We start from the raw sequence: 16353 nt of genomic DNA, 5'->3' as shown, positions 1-16353 counted from the left end.
AGGATCTCTGCGGCCAGTAGAGATGTTGGGGTCAAGAAACTTCTAACTTCTTTGAGCGGGATGTGGGGTGGTCCAGTGCAGTGAGTTCCTACAGGCAGACATGCCATGCACTGTTCTGAGTAGTTGTCTATATGGACTCCCGAGTTCTCAATCCTAGTGGTCATGTGCTGTGGGGGTGCAGCGGTGAGCGTGCAGTAGTTTTTGCTATACCCAGGGATAGCCTTTTGGATCGTACAGTCTGTGTTCAGGTGATCCTCTCTACAGTGCTCACTGGAACAGTGGTGCTCGAATTGGCCGGGGGGTTACCAGGAAAGGCAGAAATATCCAAGAACCTTCTGTATCACGTCCTCCCACTTTAGCAGATCCAGTTGCCTTATGTGATTTTTGTGGCCCATCAGTCATGCGTGAGCATGGAGGCTGGTTTATTCGGAGTGGAGGGGCCCCGCGACAATATAGGACCCTGGGACCTGGCCTCAGAGTAGTGTGAATGAGGCTAAGATAGACTCTGACTCCCACCCTCTTCGTGTGCTGACTCAGGACACAGTGACCTTCCACGACGTGGCTGTGAACTTCACCCCAGAGGAATGGTTATGCCTGGAGGCCTCTCAGCGGAAGCTCTACAGGGACGTGATGCTGGAGACCTACCAGAATCTGCAGGCTGTCGGTGAGAGCAGTGTGGAGCCAACCATGTCTGAACAGACCTGCGTTGGTTCCCTGGGGTTGGGCGGAAGCTGTGTGTCCAACAGTAGCTCTGTGACGGGCGTGCAGTAGCTCTTCCCTCCCTCATGTTTTTTAGGGTTCACCTGTGGATACTCAGGGCTTACTCTCAGCTTTGTCTTCAGGAATTACTCTTGTGGGGTAGCTGGACCCTATGGGGTGATTCAGATCAACCGTTTTCGACTGTGTCCATGGGAAGATCCCTATCTGCCCAGTTATCACTCAGGCCCTTTAAATAGTTCCATCCATTGGTGCAACAATTTACTTTGTGTACTACACGAAATTTTGTGTGTTTAATTGGTTTTGCTGTTGCCTTTGTTTGGGGGGCACAGTCCACAGTTCTCCTGGCTCTTTGCTAAAGGATGACGCCTACAAGTGTTCAGGGGACATATGGAACCGTATATTTAAACCTCTTGGCAAGTTAAACTGTCGCTGCCTCACCCCCAGTACTTTTGCATCAGTCACTCAAGTCAGACGGTTTTTGCATTTTCTTTTTTCCTTAGGGATTAGGAATCATTTCTGCCTGTGTATTCAGGGTCCACACCTGGCCTTGCTCCAAGACCATATGGGCTGCCTGGGATCAAACCCACATGTGTGTGCAGCACTTCTGTCTTATCTGCTGTACTATCTCTTTCCCACCACAGGGGATTTGGTATTTCGTCTCTCAACTCATTGGACGCTGCCCTATTTCAGTGCTTTGATTTACTTCTAATGGTTCTTGTGAGACTTCAGCAGGACTTAGGGTTTGCTTCTGGACTCTGCACTCAGGGATCGCTCCTGGCTGGCATGAGGGACCCTAGGAGATATCGGGTATCACGACTGGATTGTCCGTGAGAAACTCCTGCTGTGCTCTCTTTCTGGATACATTTTTAGCTTAAAAAATAAGGGTATCTTGTGACCCTTGGCCATTTCCAGATTTATTATGCACTTAGTTTTACTGAAATCCGTGAAAAGTTCTTGAGGGGCTCAGGAAACTCCATGTGCTGCTGAACCTAGAGAGATAGTACAGGGATGAAAGTGATTTTCTTGCAAGCGGTGCACGTGGGTTAAATTCCCGGCAACCCATGTCATACCCGAGCACCAGCAGCAGTGATTTCTGAATACAGAGTCAGGAGTCTCCCCTGATCATTGCCAGGTGAGACCCAAAACAAGACAAAAAACAAAAACATACTGTGCTAATCAACCCCCTGTCGGCCATACACAAGGCCAGGTCTAGAGTATCTGTGATATTTTCTTGGGTCTTACCTTCGAATAACTAGAAATATGTGGAATTTTGGAAATGGACATTCTGTTCATGATTTTTATCAAGAAAACATGGGCATTTACCTGTCACCTTTTCCCTGTGACTTATCCATGCCTCTGTCTCTGTTGGGGCAGGGCACACTGGAATGAAGCCTGCAGTGATCTCCTGGCTTGAAGGAGGAGTTTTGAGGTCGGGTAGGAGAGGCGTGTGTGCGGGTGAGTGTCTGAGGACCCTTCCTGGATCAGGCCCTGTGCAGTGTATGGGTGCCCTGAGCATGTGTGAAACATGCTGCTGAGGCCGGGGCCTTGGTGTCCTGTATCCTTGGGTCTGAGCCGCACTCAAGGTGCTCTTCATTTCCTTGGACTGTCAATCACAGAATAATCCTGTAATTTGCTTCCATGGCTTTCGAATAAATAAGACCATAACATTGATAGTTTGGATCTAAACGATAGTACAGCAGGGAGCGCCTTGCAGTGCCTGAATGTGACCTGTACAATAATCTGTTCAATAACCTGGTTCCCCGAACATCACCAGGTCTGCTCAAAAACAAAAACATAACCTAGTGTAGAATTGCCAAGATCCTCACAGTTTTCCACTATCCGAATCTTTTGTTTAGTGTGGGACTCTTTGGACTTTGAGAACCACAGAGATGTACTCTTAACTACATGGCATCATTTTGCTACATATTGTGACATGTGTGACATGTGTGAATTGCATGTTCTCTTCAGTTTCAGAACTGAAACCGCGACTTCAAAATTTGGTATTACAGCACTTTGATTTGGGAATGGGGTCAGCAAGTACGAGTGAGTTGGTAAGATTCACGAATACAGAAGAAATATTATTATGCCAGCAGGAGTGGACCAAGTATGTGATTGTAAAGGTGGAGGGCTGGGATTGTCAGGGAGAAATTCCAACACCTGATGCTTGGAGTAGAGGACTCATAGCTTTGCTAGGTGCTGACATCAACCGTGTATAAAAATACTGTGAGTTTTTGATTGGCTTGACAGTGGTAGTTGTTTAGAAAGCTAATTTGTGCACCCTGGAGATGGTGCAGTGAGAAATATACTTGTTTTGCATATGGATGGATGGTCCTTACCCAGCACGCCTTATAGACAGCATAGACGCACAGAACTGATCCGAGACACTGCATGGTGTGCTCCTTCACCCACCCAACCTCCAATGAATAGAAACTACAAAACAGAAAGAAAAAAAACTTTATTGATCCTGAAAGGCATCACTTGTGGTGAGAGCATTGCAATGGCCACGTGATCTGTCTCAGCTGCGTTACGATGCAGCGTAGTCTTCACCCCTGCATCACAGGTTCCACACAGAACTTTAACCAAATCCACATGTGGATCTATTTCATTTTCTCTTGAAATGGATGTGTCCGTTTTCTATAGAAGGAATTATTTCTAGTTGTATTCCTTCATTAAATTAAAAGGGGGGGAAGTCCCAGAATTTACTCTCTATCCATCAATGTTGTGCGTCCAACTTACGGTAACATGAAGTTTTTCAATAGTAAGACAATTCATATGTCAGTAATTGCATTTTTGTGGTGCATATGTGTGGAACTACATCTGAAGGACTCAGTTTTTTGACAGGAAGACTCAGTGAATAAGTCAATAATTAGAATCCTCTGTTGTTCTGCAGGAAAGCTGCCACCCCGAGTGGAATGTCTCTGATTCTGCACTGTATGATAATGTCTCGACTGATCAATCCTGCCCTCAGCCCCATGAGGACGACGAGACAGGCGGGATTTCTTCTGAGGGTGATCAGAATGGTGAGAGCTACCTCACTCTGAAGAAGCCCTCTCCTGGAAAAAGTTCCTTGGAGTGTGTTATTCTCAGTTCACAGACACAAAATTCCCCAATGGGGTACCTGCTAGGGAGAGAAGCACTGTTTATAGTTAGTCCCTCACAGCAACATACCCTCAACCACAGTCACCGTGAGCAGAACCCATATAGGTGTAAGGAATGTGGAGGAGCCTCCCCATGTTCTCAGCACTGTGGTGTTCCCTTAGAAAACCATAGTGGACAGAATCCCCAGAAATGTCAGCCCCAAGAACAAAGTGTGAGTCAAGGGTTACTCCATCATGAACATATGAATATAAATTCAGGAGCGAAACCTTTTGCATGTGAAACATGTGGGAAGGCCTTTGATCAATCATCACATCTTATGCATAGGAGAATTCATACAGGAGAGAAACCTCATGAATGTCAGACATGTGGGAAGGCCTTCATTCAGACCTCTAGTTCTAATGGACCTATGAAAACTCATAGTGCAGAGAAGCCTTATATATGTCAGGAGTATGCTAATGCCTTTACTCGATCCTCAGGCCTCAGTGTACATAGAAGTATTCACACTGGAGAGAAACCGTATATATGTAAGGAATGTGGAAAGGCCTTTGCTTTGGCCTCAAGACTTAGTGAACATTGGAAAATTCACACTGGAGAGAGACCCTATGACTGTAAGGAATGTGGAAAGGCCTTTATTTTGGCCTCAAAACTTAGTGTACATAGGAGAATTCACACTGGAGAGAAACCGTATATATGTAAGGAATGTGGGAAGTCCTTTGCTAAATCCTCAAAGCTTAGTGTACATAGGAGAATTCACACTGGAGAGAAACCGTATATATGTAAGGAATGTGGGAAGTCCTTTGCTGAATCCTCAAAGCTTAGTGTACATAGGAGAATTCACACTGGAGAGAAACCATATATATGTAAGGAATGTGGGAAGTCCTTTGCTAAATCCTCAAAGCTTAGTGTACATAGGAGAATTCACACTGGAGAGAAACCGTATATATGTAAGGAATGTGGGAAGTCCTTTGCTGAATCCTCAAAGCTTAGTGTACATAGGAGAATTCACACTGGAGAGAAACCGTATATATGTAAGGAATGTGGGAAGTCCTTTGCTGAAGCCTCAAGCCTTCGTGTACATAGGAGAATTCACACTGGAGAGAAACCGTATATATGTAAGGAATGTGGGAAGGCCTTTGCTAGAGCCTCAAAACTTACTGTACATAGGAGAATTCACACTGGAGAGAAACCATATATATGTAAGGAATGTGGAAAGGCCTTTGCTACAGCCTCAAGCCTTAATGTACATAGGAGAATTCACACTGGAGAGAAACCGTATATATGTAATGAATGTGGAAAGGCCTTTGTTTTGGCCTCAAGACTTAGTGAACATTGGAAAATTCACACTGGAGAGAGACCCTATGTTTGTAAGGAATGTGGAAAGGCCTTTATTTTGGCCTCAAGACTTAGTGTACATAGGAGAATTCACACTGGAGAGAAACCGTATATATGTAAGGAATGTGGGAAGGCCTTTGCTCAATCCTCAAGCCTTACTATACATAGGAGAATTCACACTGGAGAGAAACCGTATATATGTAAGGAATGTGGGAAGGCCTTTGCTCAATCCTCAAACCTTACTATACATAGGAGAATTCACACTGGAGAGAAACCATATATATGTAAGGAATGAGGAAAGGCCTTTACTTCATCCTCGCAATTGACTATACATAGGAGAATTCACAGTGGAGAGAAACCGTATATATGTAAGGAATGTGGGAAGTACTTTGCTGAAGCTTGCTGATTTTCACCCGGGCTGCACCTATGCCAGTATTCTTGTGCTTGGAATTGCTTGTGTGTTAACTTGTAAATAATGGGTCATGGTGATGAAAATAAGGAGGAAGGTAACTGAATAAACTGAATAAACACCCTCCTGCTCAGAGCTGTAATGGCTCACTACTCTGTTATTGTTTGCTATGCTTCTGGCTTGGCCCAGTGGCGCTGGTTAGCGGGAATTATGGCAGAAATCAACCAAGATGCAGCATTGAATACTTTGAAAATGGAAAAATAGGTAATCCTTCATTCTTCAGTGTTTCCTGTGTTAGGATTTGGGATGCTTGAGCACCCTGGTTTGGCCACTTGAGCGCCAGGTCAAGCCAGCTTGTATGGTGCATTCACGCTTGTTTGTTACTTGTTCTGGATATCCAGGCTTTAGTGGATGTGGAGCTTTTGAGGGGTGCATTGGGTGCTGTTCTGTCACTCAGGTATCATGGGTGAGGGAGCGTTATCCTGAGGGCCCCTGCAGCCACCATCGATCCAGGTCCAAGACGGCACTGGAGGTTGGGCACATGGACTTCAGGCCTTGGTGTGAGGAGCCTGCAAAGAGTGGAGGTCTTGGTCATCTCGTTCCTCCCTACTGGAGACTGTGAAGGACCCTGTTTTGAGCCTTTGGACTGGACCTAACACTTATCGAAACTCCAGATATGTTCACAGGCAGCCCCCAAAGGAAAGGGACACTTTTGCCGTCAGTCATTTTCATTGGCTTCAGTGCTGGGTTTGGCACTTTGGGGTGTGTTTAGACAAATGAGACGTATATGCCTTGAAAATTTACTCTTTGGATTATATTTTTTTTTTTTGCTTTTTGTGTCACACTCAGCGTTTCACATGGGTTTCTTCTGACTTATGCACTCAGGAATTACTCCTGGTAAAGCTCAGGGGACCATATTGTTTCTGAGATTCGAACCCCGGTTGGTCACGTGCTAGTCAAACCTCTTACCCGCTCTGCTATCACTTCAGCCCCTCTTTGGATTAATTTTAATAGCTGCTTTTATTCAAGGCAGTTGGAAGGGATTCTTTGATGCACAAGGTTTACTTCTGGTTGTGCATATCAGGAATTATTCTGTGGTGCTGCTGGGTACCTATCGGATGGGGAGGCTAGCATCCTAGTAGCTTCACAGTGATTCCAACCCCACTATTGGTGTTTTTCCCATATATAGAATTTCTACAACCTGGGATTATGGTACCACCAGCAGGTCAATATGTGCCTGTAAGGCGACTGCATCAGCAGCCTGATGGCACCATCAGACTTCCAGATACTCCAAAATTGATGCTGTGCCTTTGGCCAGACTCCAAAAACTTTGGGCAAAGTCTTCCAAGAAAGTAAACAGCCAATGTTAGGTATGTGCAAGACACACCAACAAACCATTTCCTGCTCAGCTATATAATTGGAGGCAAGGTCTCTCTGGTTCCTGATCAAACCTCTTAAAGGCTATGATTCCAGAGACTCAGAGATAAATCTCGTAACCCAGCGGCTTTTTGCAGAGATGTGCCCGATACCCACAATGAGCTACCGGCGACAGACCACCACAAGGGGGAAAGGGGGTTTGTCTCTGCCTGATCCCACTTGGTGGCTCAGTGGCCACCATCTTCCAGAGGCCATTGGACAGACAGGTTTGTGCCTGCAGTGACAAGACATGCAAGGCCTCATGGGATTGGGCTGGACTCTGCACTTTCCTCCCCACCTCAATGAGACCCCGAGTCACTGCCCATGTACGAACTCTCTGGCTGATCCCAGAGTCTCAGAAACTAATTTCGGAACCCAGTGGCTTTCAGAAGAAATGTGTTCTGTCCCCACAGTAGGTTACCTAAGCTGGGTATTTCAGGTGGGAGTAGGTTTTGTGCCAGGCGGCTCAGTGGCCGCCGTATCTTAGGGTTCTGGACGGTTAGGTTTGGGACTGCAGTGAGGAGACATGCAGGGCCTAATGGGATGGTGGTGGAGCTGGCCCTTTTCCCCTGCCCCAATGAGACCCCGAGTTGTCTGGCGCCTACGATTGACCTATATGGCTCGTGATCAAGGTGAGTAATGGCCATGATCCCAGAGATTCAGAGACAAATCTCGAAACCCAGTGCCTTTTAGCAGAAATGCATCTGGACCCTGCAGTAGGTTACTGTCCCAGGTCCACCCCAGGGGGAATTGGTGCTGTCCCGCCAACGGCTCCTCCTTGGCGGCTCGGTGGCCTCCATCCGCCAAAGGCCTTTGGAAAGTCAGGTTTATGCCCACACTCAGGAAGATACGTGGGGCCTCGCAGGATGGGTGTGGAGCTGGCCAATTCCTCCCCACCCCAACAAGAGCCTAAGTCATTCCCACGAACCGCCTCTCTGGCTCGTGATTAAGCTGTTTAATGGCCATAATCCCAGAGACTCAGGAACAAATCTCGGAGCCCAGCAGGTTTTAGCAGAAATTCCTCCAGATTTAGTTGTTAAAATTTCAGAATTCCAAAATCATATGTTATTTATAACCAGCAAATGAAAAAGAATTGTCTACTGTTGCGTTTTAACCAGATCTAACTGCCGGAGTAAAATGCCAAATAATAATGGTGGGTCTTGTGTCAAAATATTGAATGTAATCAAAGTAGAGAGAAGAATTGGAAATTATCTGCCCCACAGGTAGAGGAAGGCTGTGAAATGGCGTTATACTTGGGTTTTTAGTGATGGAAAATGGGCATGGTGAAGGGACGGGTGTTTCATTGTATGACTGAGACTTAAACCTGAAAGCTTTCTAAGTGCTCTCCCATTTTCCCCCGTTTTCTCTCATTTATTTAGAAATGGCCAGAGTAATAGTAGAGCAAGTAGGATGCTTACCTTGCATGTGGCCAACCCAGGAGTCTTCCAGTCCACAACGTCTTTTCATTGCTCATTGGACATTGAGCGTCCCCTTCTCATTCCTAGAACATGTAATGTGGGGGTGTGGCATGGGGTAGGGGTGTCTTCTCCCCGGAGCTGTTCATTACGGAGAGATCCAGTGCTTTGCTTTCTTGATTTTGTTGTGATTCTTCCCTATCTGTCAGGTATGTCAAGTAGTCCATGTGTTTCAAGGCTCTTGTTTTCCCAGTTGTATAACTGGCCAGACTGTACAACTAATGGGTCGGGTACCCTTTCTGGACCCTGCTCAGTCAATCTGACACCATGCATATGTTTGCCTTTGGATCATTGTCATGTTTTTTGAAAATGGGAAGAAATTGAGTTTTCTTTTGTTATGGGGCCTGGGGATGCTCAACAGTTATTTCTGGTTGTTCTCATAAGTTGCTTTTAGCAGTGTGTAAGGATCAAACCCTGTCAGCCTCATGCTAGGCAAATGCCTACCTACTGTACGCTTGTACGCGCCAAAAAATGTTTTATTGTGTGTATGTTAAATTGTGACTGTGAGCCCATAGTGAAGTTAATTAGGACCAGAACAGCAGTGCATCACGGAGGGTGCTTGCCTTACAGATGCCGCCTACCTTCGATGTCCAGCATCCCCTTTGGTATCCCAAGCATCACTGGGTCTGATTAAAAACAAAACCCAAAAGGATTTTTTGGGGGATTGCCGAGCTCCTCCCAGCAACACTTCCCGCAGATTTTCCCTTCTGTAGGCTTCCTTGGACTGTGAGAACTATGGAGATGTCCTCCACCTGTTTGGTCATTCAGCTGCATTCCATTCAACATTGGACTAATTCTCATTGTGCATTTTGTGTGATTTCAGAACTCAAATCACAGGTTTAGGATGTGACATTACAGCAGTTTCTTTAGGGAACAGGGCTATTGCATACAAGTGTGCTGTAAGAGTCTCTTATTGAAACTATTATGCCATTGGAGTGCTCAGTGGACCGAGCATGCAACTTGAAAGGTGGGGTCCGGCTCCATCCCCACAACAGCATCTATGGTCTCAGAATCACAGGAAAAATAACGGAGCCTAATGCTGGGACTAGAGGGTCTTTAACCTCAGTGGGTGCTGAAATCTGGAAATTTATTTTATTGTATTGTTTTTTAAAGTCTTCATTAAAATGCCAGTATTTTCAATGTTATTGATAGTTGTGTTTAGGCGTACCATCATTGAACACCAATTCCTGCATCAGCTTCCCTCCACCCGTGTTCCAGTATTCCCTCCCCACCCAGGTGCCCACTCTGCCCCCACCTGTCATCTGGACAAGCACTTGACTAGGTTTCAGTGGTTACAGCTTAGATCTCTTGTTTTCAGTTATCTTGCATCTGTATTTTGGGTAAATGGCTATACCCCTCACTCATGTCACTGGCATAAGTGAATCCCTGCTCCCTGTAAACTTCTGGGTGTCTTCCGCCCTAAATTTCATTCCTTCTTTGTCCGGCTTCTCTCTAAACTCTGGAATCAGGGATGATTTAAGCAGCCCCTTTACATTACATTTCCACATCCAGTGTTCGGTACTCCACAGATGAGTGAACAACATCCTGTTTTTGTTTCTTTTTCTGGCTAACTTCACTCAAGACAGTATCTTCCAGTTCCAACCATGTTGCTGCATAAAAGCAGTAATTCTAAAACCTAAAATATATATCAATTGATCAATTGATCTCCCTTTATTCATCGATTTATTCGAGTGGGTGTCAGTAACGTCTCCATGCATGCCTGTTGCATGCTAGTGTAGCCCAATGGCATCTGTTTGTTCTAGGAACATGGAGAGCCTCAAACTGATTTTTCAGGGTCTTGAGTAAGAAGTCTGAACATCTTGTAGGTGGGCGTCCACGCAGTCTTTTGACGTGCCGTGGAATTCAGTCAGTAATGGGTCTAGGCCAGTGGTTGTCTCTAAACCTAATTTCGTGTCCAGCCCCTCTGATTTTTGATGCCTTAGAAGATCAGACAGCATCCCTGATTCTTGACCGTCGATGGAGATCAGAACTCCGGATTCTATCTCTCATTTGAGTGATGCGTGATATTCCAAGCATAGCTGTTACGATTCCTCTTTGAAAGACCCAAGTAGCGTTCTCATCCTGTTTTCATAGGGCCCAGGTCTTTAAGGCATATGTTAATGCAGGAAGAACAGTGGAATTGAAGACATGTGCTCGAAGCTGGAGGTTCTTTGTCCTCTTAGTTATTTCTTAAACGCTCTTGAAGGCATTCCAAGACACTCTCATCCTCCTGCGAAACTCAGGTGCCAGGTCATTCATCATGTTTCTTTCTCAAACTAGGTATATATAACTTGCATTCGGACATGGTGGTTCCATTGAAAGTGAATGGAGGATCAGAAACGAGGCTGTTTGTAATAAACATTGTCTTCATAATTGTGATGCTTCGTAATTCAGCTGTAGTCCGACCTTTCCACACTCACAGTCGAAGTAGGTCATCATTTTTGCCCCTTGGCTGATGTTGGGTGTTATTAGAATGATGTCATCAGCAAAGCAGAGGTGGTATAGTTGCCGACCATCTATCTTCACTCCCATTCCTTCCCATTCCAGTCGTCGCATGATGTTCTCAAGGGTGGCACTGAAGAGTTTTGGTGAAATGGTATCACCCTGCCGAACCCCTCTCTTGACATGGATAATTACTTCTTTGTAGAGTGGTCAGATCCTCATAGTGAATCCGTAATAGAGCTCACGGAGGATCCTGATGTATTGAGTTTGTACACCCTGATTGGTTAGGGCTTCTATGACCGCTTCCATCTCAACAGAAGAAAAAGGCCTTCTTTAAATCAATGAACGTTAGACAGAGCGGCATCTTGAACTCCTGAGAAACCTCAATGAGCTTAGCAATTGTGTGGATATTGTAGATGGTACTGAATCCTTTTCGGAACCCACCTTGTTCACATGGTTGTTCTTCATCTAGTATTCTGCTAATCCTATTCAGGATGACTCGAGTGAACAGATTGTAGATGAGAGACAATAGGCAAATTGGGCGATAGTTGCCAATGTCGTGGATGCCTTCCTTCTTGTATAGTAGTACGGTCTTGCTGGTTTTCCATTGGGATGGAACCTTGCATTCAGACAGCGTGTGAAGAGCCGAGCCAGTGTATTGATGAGTACTGATGGTAAGTTCTTCAAGTGTTCAGGTCTGATCTCGTCTGGGCCAGGTGTTCTTTGTTTCTTTACCGACAAGATTGCATGTTGAATTTTGAAGGGAGAGCATTCGGAATGATATATCCATGGTGCAGAATGTGGTATGCGGGCAGGTGGACATGGCTATTAAAGAGATCTGAGTAGAAGTCATGAATAAACTTCTCCATTTCCCTTCTGGATGATGTGATAGATCCATCAGAATGTCGGAGGGGAGTGATCTTGGTCTTGTAGTTGGTGAAGGACAGGCGGGCATTACGAAACCTTTTCCCGGCTTCTGCCACATCTACCAGCATCGCTGTTCTCCTGTCTTTGAGGTCATCCTTGATGCTTCTCTGCATTGTTTTGCCAGCTTGGACGTTCGCTTGCAGTTGCCTGAGGCATGTGCCAAGCCACATTGGCGAATAAGTTCAAGAGTGTTCGAAGAAAGGCAGTTTTTTTCATGGTTATCTCTCTCGGCCCCGAGAGTCCCAGCAGCAGGAATCCCTGAGCAATGCTGGTGTGATCCTCTCCCCACATATGTTAATTAAAATTCTCCTTAACACACCCTAGATTCTCTGATTGCTGTTACCTTCACCCCAGACATCTGGATTTGCTGGAGTTGAATCTGGCTTCTGCCACCCTCCTCCACGGAGAACAGAAGAAATGGGACTTCTCCTGTGACCTCAAAACTCAGGACGGAAGATGGCACCCTCAGCAATGCGGGGCACTGTGATATGTGGAAGTGGGGTCTGGAGACCTTTAGAACTGAGTTGGTTGGACACATCGTACTGCAGGAAGGCAAGCCTATCCTGTGTCACCCTGTTCGCTCTCGGGTAGGTGGCTCTGGAGCACTGATAACTGGGTATCCTTCCACACATAGAGTGAGTGGGGCAAGCCCCAGGCAGCAAGGACACCCGGACACAGATCCCCAGTTTACTCCCTGACCAAAGCCCAGTCAGACGCGGCCAGGGCCGGAAGATGCTGGACTCTCTCATCCCCTGTCTTACTTTGCAGGTGTAAGAGAGTTGAATCCATCAGAGGTGACTCCTCTTGGCACACGGACCCCTCGAGAATGAAGCAGCACCATTGAGATCTGGGGTCATCCCCCAACCCCCACCCCACCCTGCCTGGTCCACACCTTCTGATCTGACTATATTATTTGAGTGAGGGGGTCGGAAGCAGTGTTGGGGGACCCCACATCCTTCTGGAGTTCGACTTTGGTTCCCACACTCGGGGAACCTCCAATTGCCCTGTTCCCGCAAATGTCTGGGAAAGCCAATGAGCGGTCTCCCTCGAACAGACGGGAATCCAATCTAGGCTTTTACCTAGGTCAAAGTCCCGTTGCTAAGGAGGTTGCCTAGGCAGGTTGAGAGTGGTGATGATCTTCTTTGAAATTCCTTTCCTGGCTTTTTGTTTCTGCAGGAGCTTCTCTGGGTCTGTTACTGGCCATAGGTGAGGGTGTGATCAGGCCTTAGTTTCTGTTTTCTTCAAGGTTGGCCTTCACAACTTCAGAGCTATTCCTGGGAAATTTACTACCTTTACCTTGGGAGGCTTCCTGCATGCCTACATCAATTCCCTCCAAACCATTAGGATTTTCTGGACCTTAGGACGTTAGGAGCCCTCAACCTTGGCCCCAGAGGAGTGACTCCTGAGTGCAAAGGCAGGAATAAATAAGCCCTGAGCACTGTTGACTATGTCTCCCTCCCCAAATATGCAAATCCTAAGTTTCCCGGTGCTTCCCAGGTAGCTGATTACTCCCTGTGGTACCAGGGGACCATGTGATACTGGAGGTGAGCCCAGAAAAACCATCTACAGGCAGAGAAAGCCTTGATCGCAGGGATCACTGAAATCGCTCACATCTGTAATTTATAAACCTGATCCCCCTGACATAGCGCTTTCTGTTCAATACACAAACAAGTACATTTTTGTAGGGGTGGGGATAAGGCACAACCAGAAATGGAGTTACGTCTGGCTCCCCAGGCAGGATAACTCCAGGTGGGCCTGGGAGGGAAAGGGATTATATCCTGTCATCCCCTGCAAGACAAACTCCCAGCAGTCCCTAAAATCTGAATTTCAATTTACCTTGAATGCATCATTCAATCTCCCCCAGCCCTTGGGTGGGATACACAATGCCTCCATTATCTCTGGGTTCCTCATGGCTTGCCCTTTGACCATTTTTTTTCCATTTTTGTGTCCCACCTGGGTGATGCTCAGGGGTTTCTCCTGAATATGCACTCAGGAATTACTCTTGAAGTGTGGTGCTTGGGGGATCTTGTGGCAAACACTCTGTTTCAACCTTTTGATGTCTTAAATATACACTCCTAGTTAATTCTTTACGTTACAGTTATCAAGTTCAAATTAAACTGGTGTCTTCAGTACTATGAGGGAAAGGGAATTGCTTATGATTGCAATTCAGGGAAACACAAAGATCTTCCCATTCTGTAAACTCTTAAGATTTCTTGCCACTGTATATTTTCATATGCCTACTAACGTCTGGGCTCCTGGTGAACCTGAATTAACCTCCTGAGTTTCCTTATATAGCAAACCATAATAATAATAGTAATGATTACTATTTCCTATGCCAGTGTCCCAGCATTTGGACTTGATTTGTATGTTAACCTGTAAAAAATTGGTCCTTTTTTTTGGTCACACCCAGAGATGCTCAGGGGATACTCCTGGCTTTGCACTCAGGAATCACTCCTGGCTGTGCTTGGGGGACCATATGGGATGCTGGGAATCGAACCTGGGTCAGCCACATGCAAGGAAAGCGCACTACCCTCTGTGCTGTTGCTCTAGTCCCTGTAAATAATGGGTCTGGATGATGGAATCCAGGGGAAATCTGATTAAATAGGAACTAAGTAAAAGGGTACAAAAACCACCCCTCAATCACAAATATCAGTGCCACTCCTGGGAGTGCTTGGGGGACTGTATGTGATGCCGGGGACCGAACATATGCCCTGCCAACTGTACTATCACTCTGGCTCCAAGTACAATTTTTCATCCTCTAATTTTTCATCCTCTTTTTCTTTTATAAATTCACGTACCCATAGGTAAACCATAGCCTGAAAACCTGACCTGTAAGCTCTGAGCATTTCTGGATGTGGTCCCAAAACTGAAACAACAAACCCAGAGGACTGACCGTTCAGAACATATTACTAGATTTTGCACCTCTTCTGTTGACAGTTAACTCCTCATTGCCTTTATTTAGGCAGGAGGATTGACTTTGCGGGATTTTGCCAAACCCAGCAGCTCCGGGATCACTCCTTGGCAATTCAGGTTGTGAAGCTAAGTCTTTTGCGTTCATGACAAATGCCCTGCCATTCACTCTCAGCTCTTTCGTGCCGCTGATAGCCTTTGAAATTGCAGCCTGTACTTCTGGCTCAAGTTTGCACCAGGAGCTAGCAACCCTGTCCTGACCTCTATCTACTGGGCCTCAGCCCTGCCCCCTGCTGTAACTTTCTCACAAGGTTCACATTATTTATATAGAATTTGAATTCCTGCAGTCAGAGATAGGCCAGGAATGCAAGACCTGTCCTTGCAAGCAGTCTACCATGATACACTCTCCTGTACAAAGCAGGATTCCTCCAAGCACCTCTCAGGTAAGCTCAAAGTTCTGCCACCTTTAGCAAAATCCAAACCTGCATTCTACAAAACTGGTTGGTGAAGGTTGACTAGTGAACAAATTACATATATATATATATATATATATATGTAGATATAGATATAGATATACACACATACACAAACACACACATATATGTGTATATATATGTGTATATGTATATATGTGTATATATATACACATATATATATGGTCATACCCTGTGGTTGCTGCCAAAAGTAACAAATGGTACTCAGTGTTGTGCCGGGGTATACAGGTCAGCCGTGTACAAGGCCAGTACCCTGTGGCACCTAAATTTATTGATTTATTTTTGGTTGACTACACCCAATGGAGATTAGAGTTTATCTCGGCTCTGTTCTCATTGATAATGCTAGGTTTGGGGACCCTGTGAGGTGGTAGATATTGAACCTCGGTCAGCTATGTGCCAGACAAGCAACTCGTGGTCTGTGCTTTCCCTGTAGCCATCATAAAAATGCTTCTTTACTAAGTCGAGATAGTTGTGTTCTTTTTTCTGATTAACTACACAATTCACTTTCATTTTTTTTTTCTTTTTGGCTCACCCCCAGTGATGCACAAGGGTCATTCTTGGCTCATGCATTCAGGAATTACTCCTGGCGGTTCTTGGGGGACCATTGGGGATGCTGGGAATAAAACCTGTGTTGGTTGTGTCCAAGGTAAACACCCTACCCGCTGTGCTATCACTCCAGCCGCCCCCCACAGTTCACTTTTTTTGTGTTTTTGTTTTCGGATCACAGCCAGAAGTGCTCTGGACTAATCCTGACTCTGCACTCAGGAGTCACTCCAGGGGGGCCTGGGGGAACTTATGAGAAGTGGGATTTTGAACAGGATTTACCCGTTAACAGATGTTCCCGGTCTGCCCTGGTAGCTCTCCCTCTCTGTCCACATTTGGTGCTCTTGGGCCACTTCTCCACCCTGGACAGTTGTTGCTTTGGACCGATGAAAGTAGAATGAGGACCAGGCTGGTTGCTGATTACTTGCAGTTTATTCAGTCTCTTGTCTCCCAGCTCTATCCAACCCTCTCTCTAACTCGCTCCCCAATGCTGTCTGTGACTCCTCTCCAATCTCCCCAGCCACTCTTACTCTCAGCTCTCAGCCTTCTCTTTAAGTCGCAGCCGTGTCCTCTAACTCTGTGTCTC

The 16353-nt window shown here is 45.9% G+C and overlaps 1 protein-coding gene across 1 annotated transcript; it reads left to right on the top strand.

The window, feature by feature from the left end:
• Window positions 1-4144: 4144 nt before the first annotated feature.
• On the top strand, window positions 4145-5446 carry LOC130022370 (zinc finger protein 420-like; the record flags this gene model as incomplete). The annotated part of the gene is made up of 2 exons (XM_056113115.1): window positions 4145-4211; window positions 4296-5446. Coding segments are annotated over 2 exons (1218 nt in total), but the record flags the coding sequence as incomplete, so codon positions are not given.
• Between the last annotated feature and the right edge of the window lie 10907 nt (window positions 5447-16353).

This window comes from Sorex fumeus, unplaced genomic scaffold, assembly GCF_029834395.1.
Source record: "Sorex fumeus unplaced genomic scaffold, SorFum_2.1 ptg000019l, whole genome shotgun sequence".
Lineage (NCBI taxonomy): Eukaryota > Metazoa > Chordata > Mammalia > Eulipotyphla > Soricidae > Sorex > Sorex fumeus.
This window is presented reverse-complemented; position numbering and strand designations above follow the sequence as displayed.